Source organism: Pezoporus wallicus, unplaced genomic scaffold (assembly GCF_028554395.1).
Source record: "Pezoporus wallicus isolate ANWC-B61680 ecotype Strahan unplaced genomic scaffold, APGP_CSIRO_Pwel_v1 contig_2012, whole genome shotgun sequence".
NCBI lineage: Eukaryota > Metazoa > Chordata > Aves > Psittaciformes > Psittacidae > Pezoporus > Pezoporus wallicus.
The window spans coordinates 668,928-687,346 of record NW_026639840.1 but is presented as its reverse complement, the minus strand read 5'-3'; the positions used below and the strand labels follow the sequence as shown (position 1 = coordinate 687,346).

General features: G+C 40.5%; 1 protein-coding gene across 2 annotated transcripts; it reads right to left on the bottom strand.

Moving 5' to 3' along the window:
* Positions 1-1,975: 1,975 nt before the first annotated feature.
* Positions 1,976-13,423, bottom strand: VDAC2 (voltage dependent anion channel 2). Of its 2 annotated transcripts, none has more exons than XM_057416368.1 (9): positions 13,405-13,423; positions 9,483-9,554; positions 8,387-8,436; positions 6,071-6,223; positions 5,935-5,987; positions 5,273-5,500; positions 3,928-4,078; positions 2,889-2,946; positions 1,976-2,174 (listed from the first exon to the last, which is right to left on the bottom strand). In XM_057416368.1, exons 2-9 carry the CDS (start codon positions 9,547-9,549, stop codon positions 2,083-2,085), a joined length of 852 nt encoding a protein of 283 aa, XP_057272351.1. In that variant the 5' UTR covers positions 9,550-9,554; positions 13,405-13,423; the 3' UTR covers positions 1,976-2,082. The 2 variants fall into 2 exon arrangements, with proteins under 2 accessions (XP_057272351.1, XP_057272350.1); XM_057416367.1 differs by lacking the exon at positions 13,405-13,423 and adding an exon at positions 12,873-13,113.
* Between the last annotated feature and the right edge of the window lie 4,996 nt (positions 13,424-18,419).

The following is an 18,419-nucleotide window of genomic DNA, read 5'->3' as shown; positions in this document are numbered from 1 at the left end:
CCACAGTTGTCTTAACTACTGCAGAGCCCTTTCATTTCTCCAGTTGCCTATCAGCATTATAACAAATTAATTAAGGTTTATAGGGTGAGGACTAGTAAAGTGATGCACATAGGAACAGAGTAAAATGAATAGGTTAAAGCTTTCTATTACAAATATTGTATGAAGAGTTGAAGAGAAGAAGCCTGGAAACACTGTGAAGCAACAAAACCAGTTATACTAAAAGGAGAACCCACACTAAAAGTCAAACATTCGGCTGCACAGTCACTAGGCTTTGTCTAGTGCATGAAAACAATTCAAAGTACAGTTCACAAATATTACCATACAGTACGAGTGCACTGAATTGCACCTTACATTCCTCTTCCATCACCAAGCGGTGGAAGTGCTCCTCAGACAAAGACAGTTAGTGAGAGCAGTAAAGGAACTCCCAAGCTCAAAGGCTGTCAAACCTTATGTCACAGTCATATTACAAAACTAGTCAGACTAGCAAGCCTGGCCAAGAGCCTGAGCTGGAAGCTTAAGCTCCACTCTATCTTCTGCAAAGGTGGCTCAGCTTTTCCACAGCTAAAGCCTAAACATGGACAGTTTACAACAGAGTACTTAACTCAAGAATCTGAAGACAACAATGCAGTATGACTCAAGACCTCCAGCAAATCACCAAGACTTCTAACAGGTGAAGTCTAATTCAGTATGAACTGAACACACCTTGCAAACGGGAGATAAAGCTTCCTGATCATAAACTAGCCACCTGCCCTATAAAGGAAGATGCTGTGAACTGCAGACTGCAAGACTAAGTATTTTACCAGGTATAACAGACTGTAAGAATTAGGCTCCAGGCACTCCCCTGAACTCAATAAAGCCCCATTCTTACATGTATATTCCATATTAAAAGCATTCACAGCTAGTTACATTTGACCTTAAAAGACTATGTTCACAGACCAACTATCCCATATACTTCTTTCTTAATCCTTCCTGGAAAAAGATGAGTTTTACCATTATCGGGCATGTTTCTCACCTTAAAATGGGTATCTGCCAAGATGTAGTTGACAACAGGAAAGCAAAACTGGATGCATTTTCTGCCATCTCCATTTAAAATGAAGCCTTTATTTCAGTCATTTTAAGCAGAAACCTCTCACAGCAGTTGGCATAAGTAGGCTGTAATACCATTACACTGTTACATTCAGTTGCAGAGATATGTCTCACTTCATACAAATATAAGCAAAAGGTGTGTTTGTGGTGAGGTTTTTCACCCCTCGGGCAACAGCATCAGGGAGCAGTTCTTAAAATCTCAGTGTGTCAAGTTATCACTTTGCACTCTTCGCATCAAGAGGCCAACTAGTACTACAGGAAATCTTGCCCATGGAACACAGGGGGAATGAAACAGTTGTGTCATGACAAATCTTACCAACAGAAAAACACATTCAACTTGCTTGAGGAATCCAACTGTTCGATGAAAACCATCTATATTAGGTGTTGTCATGGGTGTGGGTCCTTAATTGCACAAAGGTACAGAGCACAACTTCTTGGATTATTTTAAATTAAAACTTAACTCAGCACTACCCTTATATCTTAACTCTTAAAATATCTGAGGCACAAATATGTGTGTGTACTCACTTTATTCATAATTTGTCTTGGGATACCGAACGTATTTCTTCTTCAGGTGATTAAACAAAATTGTTGACCTCATTTCAAAACATCCGCTGATCCATTTTTCATTCAATGGCAATATCAAATGTTAAAGGGAACATAAAAACAAACATGCACACACAATTGTACGGTTTCCATAGATGTCTATTTCATTATTTGTGGGTAGCGCATTAAACAGTTAAATACATTTAAATAATGTTTAAGTGACTGCACTAATGCAGAATTTTAACTAGACGGGCAACCAATTTAACTAGAAACCAGCTAACAAGTAACTGTCTAAATACTTCAAATACAGCTCTTGTTCTAGGTCATCCTTCTTGGGTGGGTGGGGGGGGTGGGGTGGTGGAAATAAAGAAAAGCCTGCTGGTCACATTGGAAATACATTTTAAGGCCAAATTCTTCCGATATCCCTTCTCTGAAGCAGTTTCTTCACCTTTTTTAAGCCTCCAGTTCCAGGCCAAGACCAAGTTTATGGCCACCAGCGTTGATGCTCTTTCCATCTATCAGGGCAGACAGTGTAAGCTTCACACCTGTAAGATTTTTTAAACAGCATGTTTACAACATATAATCAGAGTAGCTTTCATGCAACTCAACTTCCATAACTGCAAGTCCCAGTTGTAACTACTTTCCTATTCCATTACTTTTCTCAAAAGATTTCTACAGAAATTTACCCATTAAACCTATTTAAAGCTACTCATGTGAATCACGCTGTATGTTTTCTGTAGATGTTATAAAGCAGACATACAGTCTCTAATTGATAAGTACAAGACCTCTACTCCACATCAAGGTGTGCAAAGGAGAAAAATCATGCATAGAAAGACACTTGCACCAAGGAAGGGATGGAATGAAACTATGATTTTTATTGTTTTTTAAATAAAGAGTTAACCAATAGTAATATAGCATTAGCAGGTGTTTTCATATTTAATCAGAAGAAGTTAAGTTATGGAGGGTTTACTAAATACAAAGAGCAGGAAGTGTCATCTTTTGGCAACTAATGATTATTTCAAGACCTGCTATCATTCAATACACTATGTTGCAGAAACACCACCAGATACAACAGAATTTGTCTTGCTTAGCTAAAGGTTTGACATGCAAGATAAGCTACTATAAACACATTTACTTTGCCTTCAAGACAAAATTATTCTGAAGAGGGAAACAGTTGCATATGATGCATAGATCCCAAAGATTTTCTTTGTGATGAATAAAAGTTAAGTATATGACATAATTCATGGAATGACCCTTACCTGGCCTCAGGGTCTGGGTGTAACCCACTCCAACTAGACTAGAATTGTTCACTTTTGCCTGAAAAAAAAAGCAAAACAGAACAACATAAACAACAAAGCAACTGAAATGCTGTAACTGATTAGTTTTTTATCGTCATTCAGAAGCTAGAATAACTATAGCAACACTGTCATTATCAACTTAAACTTTACTTGCGCTTTCAATGTCTCTATGCTTACTGGATTCTCTCCTCCCAGCTATGCCCTTGCCCCTCAGCTTACAGCTGAAGTAACATATTTAAGAGCAGACAGAACATAAGGGTTGGGAGAACTGTTACCAGAATGTAGTTTGGCAGGAGACCATTCCCACTCCCCGCGTTTCATAAGACCACAGCAATTTACTACCACAGTGTCCCAAAACAAGCCACTTCAGAAGAATCCTCCACATTTGTATTATTACAAAAGAACTGGCATCTTGCAGGTCCAATCAGTCAAGCAGCAAACATTTCATAGTATCAGCATAAACAATATGTGCAAAATTATTTATCTTACTTTGCATTACTTCCTGTACAGGATGACTCCAACAAACCAGGTTCAATTCTAACTTTGTAACATACAGAAAACTCTCTCTCTATATATATATCATCTTTTTAACGAGTATCACCAGAGTTCCTGCACAGAACATGACAAAGCTTCCCCAAAACTAGTTTTAAAAAAACTACATGAAGTTACAGAACTAGACATGAAGGGTTTTGGGGTTCTTTTTTCCAATTTTTTTAAAATACATTAAGTTCTCTAGGGTAGCACATCTGACAGATTCTAGAAGACTTTGCTGTATGCAGCAATACAGACTTTAAATACATTAAACCTTTATTTAAATATAAGTTATATTGGTTTTAAATTTATTATATTGCATTATATTTTATTATAACTGTCTGAAGTGCAAGAGTAATTCCTATGCAGCTTCCTGACCTATTACCTCCTTTTATACTAACACACAGATCTGCAGAAACTGAAAGCACACAGCGTTTAATGTTACCTTTCTGGTTAGATCAATACTTACAGAGATAGAAGCAGTGGAATCCAACTTGTATTTAGCTGCAATGCCAAAGCGAGTGCTGTTGCTACCTGCTGTCCAAGCCAGGTTTACAGCTGTTTCAAGACTGTCACTCACTTTCTGGTAAATTGACCCACCAAATTCTGAACCATCATTGCTGCCAAATTAAGCAAAAAGTTAAGTTTCCTGTATTTACATAACTCCAACTTTTTTTAACCACTTGAAATTTTTATTTACATGTGAATTCTGAAAGTCTCAGTTGTTTCACATTTTTCAACAAGTGAAGAGGAGACAAACAAAGGCTTAAGTGAAAAATTAACCTGCAATAATTCATGGAAGAAAAAGGTATTTCAGAGTGCTACAGCTAATTCTTGCACTAATGCTGAATTAAGTGCTTGAATGTAATTTCAAATCACATTCTTAAAAAACTAACGGATAAATGTTAATAGTTAAGAAATGGGCATTCTGAACTGCATGGTTATTGAACACATACGAAATTCCTAAGGAATAAGATGACCTTTTTAAAAATATCTGTTACGATATCTGACATTAGTAAACTGAAATTGAATTTAGTCCACACTAGTGTTTTGCAGCTTCTTGCCATACTCCATTTCCAAAAGCCCAGAGACACACAATGCCCGTCCTCCACCTCCGAAAGGACAAACTTCTACCTCAAAAATCATGTCACTTCCTAACTAAACACACTAGAAACATGACAATTTTAATTGACTTGGATTGAAAACAACATGTTATTCAGTAGATTTTGATCACCTTTCTCAGAGGAACATTAAAGATCTGAACGTGGCAAGTCTGAAGAAAGCTTATAAACAAGATGACTTATAATTGTTTAGTTACATTGTTTAATGCACTTTTCATCCCAGACACACAAGAAATTGAACCTACTTGAAAAGTCTGAAAACCAAGTTCTAGTCCTGCTCCAGGAACTACTACTGGCCTATTTACACAGGGCACCACTAATTACTACCTCTAACAAATATACTGCCCTTAGTCAGATATAATTCAATGTAATGGGAAAGCTGGAAAAAGCATTATGATCAGCTCTGCATAACTGAACTATTACACTTCCAATTTGGATGTACTTCAGTATTTGGCAAGCTGTACATCATGCTGTAAGTGCTAACAAGTGGCAGGTACTTACTGTTTTGAAAGAGAGAGATACAAAGTAACCAGTTTACCATTTATTTAGTTTCCTATTGAAAAATGAACTCCACCTAATGGCCTTGCAAGCACCTCTTTGTATTTCAAAGATTTGTATTTTAACTAGAAGGAAAAGAAGGAAAAGTAGAGAAAGCCTGCTTCTGTAAATCTGGACACAATTGTCAGTACTTACACATTAGTATGCAGTTGGAAGTCTCCAGTCTTGTAACCCACAGAAAAGTTATTTCTTGTCAATTTTGATTTGGCACTATCAAAAGTCATCTGATAACCAGCGAGCCAGCCTTCATAACCGAAGACAGCTGAACCATGGATTGCAGGTCCAGCAAAATCAAAGTCAACATCACAACCTAGGTTTAGGCATTCACGTTTAAAAGCCGACTTAATTTTACCACTTTTCTTTCTGAAACAGAGAAACAATTATCTTAAGGTATGATCTTTCTTAACAAACTACCAAATTTGAGCCATATGACTCTACACAATGTATACACATCCACATTCATCTTCTAGACTGAGCCAAAGCACAGCTAGGCCATCAAGAAAGCACAGGGCTACTGCAAACAAGCATTTTGTATGGATGTAGAGGTGTTTTCATACCTCCTGCAATCTTACAAATATTTCTATCACAGAAAATAAACAAAGTGCGCTGCTGTGAAATGTACTAACTCTGTAGAATAAGATGTGATGCTCAAGATCAGAAGCCTTTAGCATTGGGATTTGCTAATTTGGATCAACAGCAAACCATACAAACATTTCTGTCATTACAACAGATCAAATGAACACTGACAGACTGTTGTTACAGCCCTAAATAAGGTTAAACTGTTAAACAATTCTTACCCTGTATTTGGTGAAAAAGTTGTATCAAATGTCAACTTCAAGCCTTTGGCAATCTAATTGAAGGGGGAGAAGACAGAGCTATAAATTTAGTTCTGCTAGTTACAAAAACCAAATAAATACTCTCCTAATCTATTACCTGATCTTCAATTGCAATTTCTGTTCCCAGAGTGTTATCTGTGTTCCATTTTTCTGTGAAAGTCAGCCCATACTCAGCCCACTTGTATTTGGTCTCCAAGCTCCCATTCACTTTTCCAGTGTCTGTGTTCGATGAACCAGATGTTGTGAATTCCTAAAAAGGACAGTGTTCATGTTATACAGAAGATTAATGTGATCCTTAAAGCCCTGCACAGTGCCAAAAGGGAAAAGACTTTCCTTTAGAAATACCAAGATAATCTTATTCTATGCTACAAGTTTAAGAACATTAGGCAACTTGAGAAGGGAGAAGGGGGAACAACATGGACAAAAACTCGACAACTCATGCCACATGGAGTCCTGTCCCCACTTCCCATCACACTGCAGTTTCTGCCACTATTACAAAATGTACAGGGTTGCAACATAACTCAGAAGCAAGACAGGAGTCTGCCTGAAAGCAGAAACAAGTTCTTGAAATACAAGGTTAAGTTGATACTCCTAAGGAGCAAGTTAAACATCAAACCAAGAGCCAGAAACACTATAAGGCATATAATGCAACTCCAGTAAAATTCTTTGAAGGTCACATATGTATTTCCATTATTCCAGTCAACCATCTTCAAAGATAAATCATGTACAACTGTACAATGTCATAGAATGCCATTATTTTTCAAATTGGGGGTGGTGGACTGGTTGTTGGGGATTTTTGTTGCTTTATAAGACTTCTCAGTCTAACTGATGCACCACTCATTTCACACAAGCCATAGGCACATGTGTTTTTACTAGCAGCTATCAAATTCCTATTCCCATGACACTTTGGTTTAATGACACACAGGAAGAACATTCATATTTGAATTATGAAGTAAGTATACAGTCTTACTTGGAATTCTTGAAAGTAGATAAAAGCTAGCAGTATCACTCTCATCTCCCTGTTTAAGTAGTTTGCAATGTCTCTATTCGATTCTCACAAAGAACAAGTAATTATTCAGAAACTAAAGGCAATAACTAGCAAAAGTGCAATTTGTTTTGCAAATGCATGTTAAAGAGCAACTCCCACTGAAATATTATTGCCCTTATGATTTAAGAATTTTTTTTAATTTCTTAAAACATATAAATCAAAATTTTATCTCCAACTTCCTCCAGGCACAGTATTATTTTCAACTCCTCACACTCACCTCCCCCAGAAGGAAATACGGGTTTGAAGTTACAACTCCTTAAGCATTCATATTCTCACAGCCCAAGACATACGGCACCTCGCAAGCATGGACGAGACTGCTCTTTAATAGTGGCTGATCAAATTTAATCATGGCCAAGACATTCACTTCTAGCATGTTAGTGAACCTCTAAAACCATCCACACAGTTGCATAATTCTGGTAAGGTCTATAACCTGGCAAGTGACAGGGACTACACAAATTCAAGTCCTAATAGCTTCAGCTTTAATTTCTTGCCTTGTGCTATTTCTACTGCACAGGTATATGTGACTGCAACCCTTGTGGTAATAGCTTCAGGAGCAGCTAATTATTACGTTATCTCTTATCTCATTTGCAGTGTATACATGCCAGCAATTACTCCTATGGCTTATAACTGATACGGAATTCACACAAAGGCTTAGATTTTTCAGAGGTTTATCAGTATTACTGATAGTCCTCAAAAGAAGTAAGGTAAAATAAGAACAACTACATAGAGGTCTTGCAAACTGTTTCAGTTGGGATACAGACTTCTGGAAAAAAAAAAAAAAAAAACACACCACCACACCACATAACCCATGCACCTTATTTCTAACAGCCAGTTACACTGTTAACGCTTCCAGACATATAAACTCCCCTAAAAATCAACCTTTACATCCTGCAAGTTCTGTAAAAAAGTTACAGGAATCACTGCTTGGATGACGAAGACACCTTGTATGACCGTTACTACAAAACTAGCATCTTTAAAGAGGAACAAAAGATTCAACATGCTAATTCACTGCCAACTACTTCACACAAGCATGAAGATGACAGAAATTTCCTAACATAAATAGTATTACAAGATACTTTAGAAATAAATTATGTGTACAATCACTGCTATATTAACATACTTCATATATTTGTCAGCTATTTGTTTACCTTCAGACATAAGGGACAAATAATAAACCTTATGCAGAATACATTCATATCTTTAGGGGCTTCTGAAATGATTTTACACCAAGATTTATTTATAATTTATGTATAAATTACATAATCTATAAACTACTAACAGCATCTGGAAGGTATCCTTTCTAACTGAATACCAGAACATATTAAAAAAAAACAAACAGAATTATTAAGAGGTATTTAAACTCACCACTCCGCTTGCAGATTTTGTTTTCACATCCAGTTTCACCAACCCAAAACCTTAACAAACAGAAGTCAAAGTTACACCAAAAGGCTTTAAGACCATGCACATTTTCCAAGAAGCTGGTTTCCAAGCAGTCTTAGCAGTGTGACTGCTATGACACACATACATAAAACCAACCACAGACTGACTTCAGTAACACTCTTAAGTTTTAGATGCCACAGTGGGTAGAGAAGGCTACTCTCAAACAAGCCAGGAGTTCTGTTCTGCTATCATTACGTAAAGCAGATAGTTACCTCTCAGTTGTACACTGCACGTTTAACTACCAGTGACTTCCAAAAGTAAATTTAGTGACAGACAAAATGCATTCTTTGCTGCTTCTGGGATGGCATCAGCTTTGTAGTCAATACCATTGGAAGAGCTACTCCAATACATAAAATTCCTCTCTCAGCACCAAGAATAAATATCTCAAAATAAAAAAAAACTGTAAAAGTGAAGTCACTGGGAAATACACAGCCATTGGAACTGTAATATAAGTAGGCTTTATGGGAATATCAATTCATATTGCTGCCCTCTGAGCTGAGTGACAGTCTTGGTGTGAAAGCCCCCACATGTCTTCCCAAAGACCAGAAAGAAATAGCACTGTAACAAAGCAGAATTTATTTATGCAACTGCCTGGTATTAAAACATTTGAAAATGTTGAAGGATCCTTAATCCCAATAGCTATTCCTCTTTCTATTCCAAAAAAGGCTGGTGTTGCAATGGTGTGTACCCCTTTCTGTAGCAACAAATGTTGTGGCTCAGACAGATGGTAAACAAAGTGTACTCCTAAGTTTAATTACACTTGACACTTACATTCTTGCAGGCCTGTACACCTCTGACATTTATGTAGCTAATGCAGTAATATTTAACAGACTTCACACCAGAGCAGCCCACAAAAAAACACCAATGATCTGTTAGTTGACAGTAATGATACTAAGAACACCACTGCCTCCCCCTTCCCAGAAACTCAGGCATTCAAACATTCAATTTCACATCTAGGTTTAAAAAGGCAATTCATTGCTGCACCACAAACACCACGTTTTATAACAGGTACTATTCTTACCATATCCTTTATTGAAGATATCTCTGGCAGATTTGCCAAGGTCTACATATGACGGAGGAATCGCCATTGGAGCTGAAAGGTAATGGGCTAATTAGTAGTGAACCTTTTATCACTGCGCAGGCACAAAAAATGCTACCACAACTCTTTAAAGATACTCTTTAAGGCAGATTCATATATGAAGGCATTTAACATACAGAAAGCTCAAGCAATCACAGTATTCTCTGAAACATGCATAGATTTTCACAGTGATGGTCACTGTGAACAGCGTTTTTCTTGGCTTAAGTAATCTGCTTGTACAGAAGAGGCATTACAAGATCACCCAATCCTTAAGTTTCCAAGTAGATTTCTCCATACATCTTTAATTATCAGAAATCAACTAACAGCTCATGTTTCCAGAGTTGGAAGTGATCACCAAAAACCAGGAAACTTGCAAACTGTCCTTGTGCCACACAGTCAAATTTGACAGATGCCTATGAAAATTAGCCGTAGGGACCTACAAGGGTTTATTTTCAAAATGTAACAAGAGTGCGTATCTGTTCTGCAACACCGTTTGCCTTGTATTCCAAATAGCAGACGTACAAATTAAAAGGGAACATCTAGTGCCATTAACTAGCAATCAGTCTCTCAAAGTTTCCTCCCTCCCTAGAATATACAGCAGCTGAAATCTGGGGGGCTGTCTTGTTAGCTTAAAACAAGCAAGTAGTAGGAGTGCTGGGTCAGTGAGAAAAGCACTCTTTAGAAGTCCTTTTCTAAGACAAGGAGCCTCTGGCAATCTTGCTGTTAAAGAACCTGTCATTCAAGACCAGCTATGACCCAGCCTCCCTGGCTCAATGGACAGATAGCAGCCTACATGGGCCTGTATGGTTCTCCCTGTGAAGATACACTCTATCTGTACCTTCCTTTGGGTAACTGTTACCCCAAGATTTCAATAGCAAAAGGCCACTGTTACAGTGCAAAAGAACAGAAAACTGCACATTTTTAAGAATTAGTAACTTCCCCCATGCTGTGTAGAGAGGGTGTGGGGGTGACACATGGACAAGGAAACTAACTAGATAAGAGCAAAGCCTAAACACACACAAAAGAATCATCTCTTATCTTTTTGAACTGATTAGTCACATTTGTTTTGTGGAGAAAGTCAGATTAACATAACTATCATTTTTGTCAGATTTTTTTGTTTAAGTAAATGGAAAAATATCTTTAGAACCTCAAAAATAACAAATGCAATACTCTCAAGTTTCCTCTCAAAAAGTTTCTTCCCATTTTCATGGGAAAAACTTTACTGGAACATCCAAATCAGAAAAATTTCCTTTAGGGCACAATTCCACTAGACACTTGTTTCAGATCAGCATCCACATTGAAGAAAAACAACACACACACACAAACAGAAATAATTACACCTGCCATAGGCAGCCTCATTGTGTTAGCTGCTACTATTTAAAAAAAAACACCCAAACTTTTCTAGCAAGCAAAGGCAAGGCACAAGACTTTTTGATCTTTCTACAATTTGCAATGCAGTCTTCCAGAGTACCTTACTCCACAACCCTAAACCATAAGAGAATAACTTCAACCACCTTCAAGGAAAAACATTTATATTCACAGCTTAACTATTTTTGAAAAACCCTTCTTTGGTAAGGAATTCTAAACTCTACGACCATGTCACTATAGCAAGACATCCTTTAAGAACATAAGTCTTGTTTTCCATAGTTAAAGTAAATTGTCTCTTAAAACAAAAAAAAGGATATAAGAACGACTTAGAGCATCTGAAGATTAAAAGACTTGGCCCAAATTCAAGTCTATAACTATATACATCTTGAGAAAAACAAAATATCTATAGCAAAACAGACACTAATCCTGGTGACAAGACATTAAATGGTTCCTATTACTTATTCAATAAAAAGAAGCAGGTGGTAGACCAAATTACAAGAAAGTGGGAATGCTTCTCTTTGCCCTCTAAATTTCCACTATACAGCAACTGTACAATTCATAAGCACTTTAACTTAGAGAAAGTTTAGCTATGCATCTTTCCTTTAATGAATAGGTCTTACTTCTAACTAACATCTTCAGAAGAATAATTATTTCTGATTTTGAAGTTTTATACTAGCCTTTACCACAGACATGCTTCTACAGTATAAATAAATGAGCTGTTCACTTCTGTTTTCAACGTCTCAAATCTGACTAGACAACCATTACAGAGAAGACAAGCTAAGCAGTAATGTCCTGAGAGAAGTTAACAAACCGGTACCTGTGTCTAAGTGCAAAGGATTACTACAGTAATAAGGGTGCTGCCATTTTATCTGGCCTAGTTAAGCACCCCTCCCATCACAAGGAATCCAACCAGTATTTGTCAAATATTCCAGCCTACATATCCCAGTTTTACACTAAAAAGTTAAAAAAGAGTACAACTGTCACACTGCTATTCTAATCCCATACCAACAGGGATGGACAAAAGGGAAACATGGAGTTAATTTGGGGTATACTAATTACCTGATAAGCATTGCCATCATCAGAATGTCCATTAAATGAAAACAGGGCCAAAAAAAAAATCATCCCTGCATCCTCTAATACTGGCAAGTTAACTAGGTTTGTAAATTCTTATAATCAGAAGTAATTTTCTTCAGCTCTTATTCTGAAGTGTCTTTCAGTCAGAAACTACTCAATAAAAGTAACTCAAATACAAGTACAATTTAAAAAGAGCTTTGCTGTGAAAACAACTATCAGATAATCTTATTCCTCATTTTAAAATCAAGTGGGAGCTCCACCCTGATCTTTGTTTCATGCCACCCTTAAAAAAAGAAAAAAAGCTTAACTGATCTGTTACTTCAGAGCCTTTTATCTTCTGCAAAAAAGGTAAAGAAACCCAAACATCTCAAGAACAGAAAAGTGTTTTACTGTTATCAAAATTATTACATCACCGTTTTCCTTAGAGGCAGTATTTCAAAACTTCTCGTGCCCTGTAATTAAACGAATGCCAAGGACTTCTATGAGGATTTCTAGCAATTCTGAATATGGAAGATCAGGATACAGGCCAGATCAGGCTATAATTAAAAAAAAAACCCTAGCATACTCATGCAATGAAGAAAAATAGCAATAACTGCACTTAAATTGTATTCAACAGTGTAAATCGCAACAGAGAAACCGGTATTAATCAAAAATTTCTTTGCTCCAATACACCGGACACACGCTGACCTTTAGACTTACACTGCTAACAGAGCTTAAACAAAAAAAAAAACCACCTCACTGCCCTTGCTTCAACTCCATTCTTGTACCTCGGAGGCGGACACACTGGTCTAGCAGTCACGGCTAGGCCAACTTAGAGCTTCTTCCATGGAAAAGCGAAAGGAAATTAAACACGTTCAGAAATCGAAAGCGGGGCGGAGCAGAGCCTCCCACCAGAGAAGGGCACCGAAAAGGGGATGCGGAAAGACAGGCCGGGACGCATGGGACAGAGGTGCACCCCCCAAGGGCAGGGCCCGGGCGGCTGCGCCCAGCGCCAGCTTCTCCCCCGCGCCCGGGCCCGCCACCGCCACTGCCAGGCCCGCCGCCAAGACGAGCGGCGCCCGCTGCCGCTGCAAGGTGAACTCCTCCACGCGGCCATCTTGGGCATCCCGGCCTGACCCCCGCCCGCCGCGCCTTTCCCGCCGCCCCTTATGTAACACGGTCCGGACAGCACGCCGAGGGTGCGGCGCCTGTGGAGGCCATGCGGGGAGGCGGATGGAGACAACGCGTGCGGAGAAACACACATAAACCCCGCCCCGGCGGCCACACCGCTAGCCTGGGCGCTGCGGAAGGCGCCTCCGGCCCCGCCACCCCGGACTCCACGCGTCCCCCAACCCCGCTTGCCACCTACACGCCCGCTCGCACACGGGCGAGCCCCGCCCGCCTCCCCTGCTCCCGCGGCACCGGTCGCGGTCGGAGCCTGCACCTGGCTAGCGCGGGAGGGCGGCGGGGCCGGGGGCGAAAGCGGGTCTCGCCGTGAGGAGGCCGCGCTGCTGCTGCCGCTGGCACTGGAGGGCGAAGTGAAGGAGACACCGATCCGCCCGCCCCGCCGCCGCCGCGCAGGACCCCAGCCAGCCGGGGCCGCCCTGCATACCGCCTACCAGCGCCCGCCGTACCGAGCCGCCGCCCGGCCGGCGTATGGCGCCGCCGCCCGGAGCCAAAAGGCGGGAGCGGTGGGAAACGCCGCATCCTCTAGCGGGGAGCCGGGCGGGGGTGTCGCGGCCCGGCAGGCGCACGGAGGGCAGCCCCGGTAGCGGAGAGGGGTCCTGCGGACGGGCGGGACCCACGTTGGCGGGCGGGGCCGGGTGGCTAGGGGCGGTGGTGGCTGCCGTGCCAGGCGCCTGTGGGGCGGGTGGGGAAAGCGTGGTCAGGCGCAGCGGAAGCAGCGGCTGCTCGGGCTGTGGCGGCCTCCGGGTGCGGTGCTGCAGGGGGAGCGAAACCGGGGGGTGGAGAGAACAAGAAAGGGCCGGGGGGGCGCAGCGCCTCTCGGGGGGATGGCGAGGCAAAAGGCGCCGCAGGTACCGGCTCCGCAGCTGGCCTATGGCGGCCGCACCCAAGGCGCATTTTAGGAGAGTTTAAATGGGCGTTCTCCCCCATGTGGGGATGAGTGGTTGAAGTGCGCTCTCTGCAGTACATAGAGGTGGATCCGTGCCAGGGCTACTGCCTTTCCCGAGGAACTATTAGTGTTGCTGGGAGGGCCTGCCTGCTTCCAGACTTGGCACACAGTCCTTCACCGAGAGCAGCCACGGAGAACAGCTCTTCAGCCCGCCAAGGTGGCATCGGTGGCGTTTGTCCAGAGAGTCCTTGTTGAGGCAGCCCTTGCCCCTCACAGCCCTCAAGACCCTTTGCCCCATAATAATGGCCAGGCCTTGCAGTGCACAGGGGTGATGGTACACTGACTAGCATCTGTCTACAGGGATGCTTGTGTGTACTTTCCCCACAACTCTTTGAACACATTACACCTAACATGCTACCCCAAAACCCACAGGTATACAGCAACATCCAGCAGCACAGCTCTCCCATAGCTATCTGATAGTCATCTAACAAGCTTTGCTACCTCTTTTGTGTGGCAGTCTCCAGTCACCTAAGCTAAATTTTTACCTTCCAGTCATCTCCCACTAGAAGACCCACAAGCACCAGAAGACAGCATTTCTCAGGTCAAGAGAAGCAATAACCCTCAGAATGCTTTCTTAGATAGGGCTGTCCTGGTCCTGCGTAAAACCTCTTGGAGAAAACAGTCATGGGACTGTTCTGCAAGAAGTCACTGCACACCTCTGCAGTAGGAGTCACTGAGTCACCAGTGCAGACTGTTGCTAGGACAAGGACCTGCAGGATAGGCATTCAAGAAATTCATGGTTCTCCCCTGCTAACCTGTTTTACAACCTGATTGAAATTCCTCAAAAAAGTAAAACTCACAAATACAAATTATATTTGCATAGTATGAAAAATGTGTATTATCATCCAACACCACCAATTTGCCAGAACACATGGTACAACAGTTCCAGCTCATTACAAAGAGCAGATTAGCAGCAAGACCTGATATCTTGCCAGTCCCCTCCTGCTGGTTATATTAGTAGATAAGCAACTGATTTTTTTGGTGTAAGTCCAATACTTTCAAATCACAAGACCCAACAGGTTAGTATTTTTCATGTTGATATTTTTATAGAAGATGGGTTGGCATTCCACAGAAGAAAATATATTGACGAGTCAAGAAAGAAAACCACATAGCAAGAGAATGAATAGCAGTAGGAAAAGAAAACTCATCATATTGTGCACAGGAACATCTGTTAGGAATAAATAGATAACTGATTAAGTAAAAATAGATTGTGGCATAAGTTATTCATTATTTAAAGAAATGCATTTATTATTCATATCCATAGTATAAATCCATTCTGAATAAAAGTTCAATTACTTACATGAGACATAAGCTTTTTTGCCTTTTTTTTCTTTTAAAGATTAATATTTCAGTCACAGTTCGCCTTTATTTTTAGCAATCCAGGAAATTAATTACTGCCCCACCCCAAGCAAAAAAAAAAGGCAATGAATCACTTGCTTTGTGAGACAGAGCAGAGACCATTTCAGACAGACAACAGCACACAAACTCCTCTGCATAAACATTCCATGCTTCTGTAGCAACAGCCTCCGCCTGCCAATGTTTTTCACTCTCACTCTCCCCATTCCTTACTCATACAACTGCCTTATTTCTTGCAGCATGTGCTAAAGCTTGACACACCAAGAAAGGCATGCCTTCAGGCCTGCAATAGTAAGCCATCTAAATTATTCTGGACCTTTCTTCTTAGCATTTGCCTCACACCATTCAGTGCACACACCTCCTGTGCCCGTGTGTTCACTCTAAATGGGATGGGTTTCCATTGAAACTGAGCAGCTCTTACTTTTTTGTGGCACTAGCATTTAAACTATTACCACTTCATATGAATATGGCCATATGGACACATAACTGACAGACTCATGTTTTATTGGTGCCACTTGGGGTTGGGGAGTGGAACCAAAACAACCAGAGAAAAAACACACATCACTACATCAGTTTACGGCCATTTGGATGAAAACTCTGCTTCTCTCTCCTTATATTCACTATTACTGAAGTGATAATGTATGTGACCAACAAAGAGAGAGCAAGTGGCTACAGTATCCATCTAATGACTTAGGTAACTTTATGTTCACTTCTAAGGTGAGCCTGAAGTCATTGTCTCCTCTCCCCTCCAGATGCAAACCTTTGAGTTGAAGATTTAGTGGAGAAGAAACCCTGGCAAAAGTCTAGCAATAAACAACTAAGTAAATTAGAACTCCTCAGTCTGACCTCAGGGATATAACAGAGATTATAAAAGTATAACCACCAGGGAAAGGGTGGAAAATAGTTGAAGCTAGCAGGAAACAAGTGTAGAACAAACAAAGAAAAGTTTGTTTCTCCACTAGAGGAGTGCCACTCAGTGGAATGACCTGCCACAAGAAGTTAAATGTTTATATGGGCTCCAGGGAAACTAGGCAGATTTGTGGAAGAGAAGTCCAGTGAAGATTACTAATTACTAATCCATTCATATGGCTCTACAGCCTCTTTGGAGTCAGAAAATCCCGAAAATGCAAATGGGGGTGTCATTTAAATTTACCCTTTTTTTTTTTTTTTAGGCACACGTTGCCTAAATCATTACTTAATTCATTGTCTTGGAGGCAGAAATATTAGGGTAGCTACACCTTTTGGTTAATACCATACAACTGTCCTCATACAAACCAGGCACCAGGAAAGCCCTAAGAGGACAACCAGAAGAGGCCCATACTGCCAACATTCTTTAGAGTGACAGACTTAATGCCTTTTAATTCCTTCCCCTGCCAAGCAGTTTTAGGTAACCTTCTTTCAGTTTAGTTTAAGCAATGAGGAGGAAGTTTAACTTAAACCATATTCTAATATACATTTAAAACAACAGGCCCATACAGAAACCACTTTTAAGTCATCTGATACAAATACATATGCAGATAATCCCTTAGCTCAGAGGAACACCAACAAATATTAGTCTGTGACTTTAGAGCTGAGAAGGCAAACAGAAAACAAGTCTGAGAAAGCCAACAAGGGAACCAACTTGTTTGCAGGCCCTGCTAAGGCTAATGAAGACACAGAGCACCTTACAGCTACATAGGTAGCAAAAGCCAATTGCTTACAGCTCTACAGCCAAGGCAAACGAAAAATCCAGTCCTTCTTGTTATAGCCAATGGAGACACTGCAGACTTTTCAATGCTAAAGCACCCTATTCCCAAATAAGCAGTTAGAGTGACGTGGAAGAGGTTCTGTTAAAGAGCAAGAAGAAATGAAACCGAAATAAGAACTAACCACATGCAGAAGAGCATATATTTACTCTTTCTGTATTTATCATTGGTTTATCTTAAACTCTTTTCCTTCCGTTTTCTTTCTGTTGCAGCTTTCATTACCCCAGGATTTATTTTTTTTAATCATTTTTTTAATCCTCTGTAGCTCAAGGAGTAAGCAACTTTTTAACCAAGCTAACTCCTACCTGCTGGATCTACAAACCATCAGGTTTCCTGACACCATGAAATAAGTAAATGAATAGGCTTCATTCTTTGGAGGAGATATCACCCAGAAAGGGAGGGGCAGTCAAGCAATCAAATGCTGATTTGTAAGGAAAATACAACCATTCATGCAAAACTCACTTTTTGAAACTTAAAGATATATGGCCACTGTTCCTAAATCATGTGGAGGAACAGGTCTGAGTGATTAATGTGACAGTTCTCACCTGAAGTAAGTATGAGAATGACTACTCATTTCTGCTGACATTGCTGACATTTCTGCCCATGGTGTAGACTGTAGCAGTTACTGTATCAGATGGATGCATGACACTTAGTTTTAGAGGTTTACAAATTTTTCAGTTCTCTACGTTTTTTCATAAGAAGGCGAATGAGAATTACATACCTCAGAAAACTCAATGCATTTTACACCAAAGAAATACCATTACAGAGCAATACGGTTCCAAGACTTTACTTCCCTAACTGAAAACAATTCGGTTGCCTCCATGAAACACTGTGGAGGTGGGGAGGAACAAAGCAAAGCTAAGCCATGGGGGAGAAGCAGGAACATCTGGAGGTCTGTGCCCAAGCCATTGCAAGTTATGTACAGTGTTCAGAAGTGCTATCAGGGGGGTTAGACAACAATTTGACCCAAGCAAATCCTTCTCTGAGAAAAAAAAACTAGTGCTTCCCGGGCATGACAACCTGTTACATTGTTTACAGGGTATCCTTATTATGCTCAGAGTATCCTTGTGGTCTTTATTGTAAACTTTACTGTAAACTGCTCTGAATGCGCAGCTCCAAACCTGAAAGCATCTCTACGGTAACAGCACATATTGTTGGCCATTTGATTTTTGAGGGACTAAGTTTTCTTTTACCTAAACAACACAAAAATCTTAATAATATTTG

Excerpts from the sequence above, each read along its gene's own strand:
- VDAC2 (XM_057416367.1), bottom strand. The coding sequence starts at position 13,086 with ATGCCCAAGATGGCCGCGTGGAGGAGTTCACCTTGCAGCGGCAGCGGG. Across the intron at positions 9,555-12,872 it reads CTTTTCGGTGCCCTTCTCTG|CTCCAATGGCGATTCCTCCG; the intron begins GTGGGAGGCTCT and ends ATTACCTTTCAG. Across the intron at positions 5,988-6,070 it reads AAATTGCAATTGAAGATCAG|ATTGCCAAAGGCTTGAAGTT; the intron begins GTAATAGATTAG and ends CCCTTCAATTAG.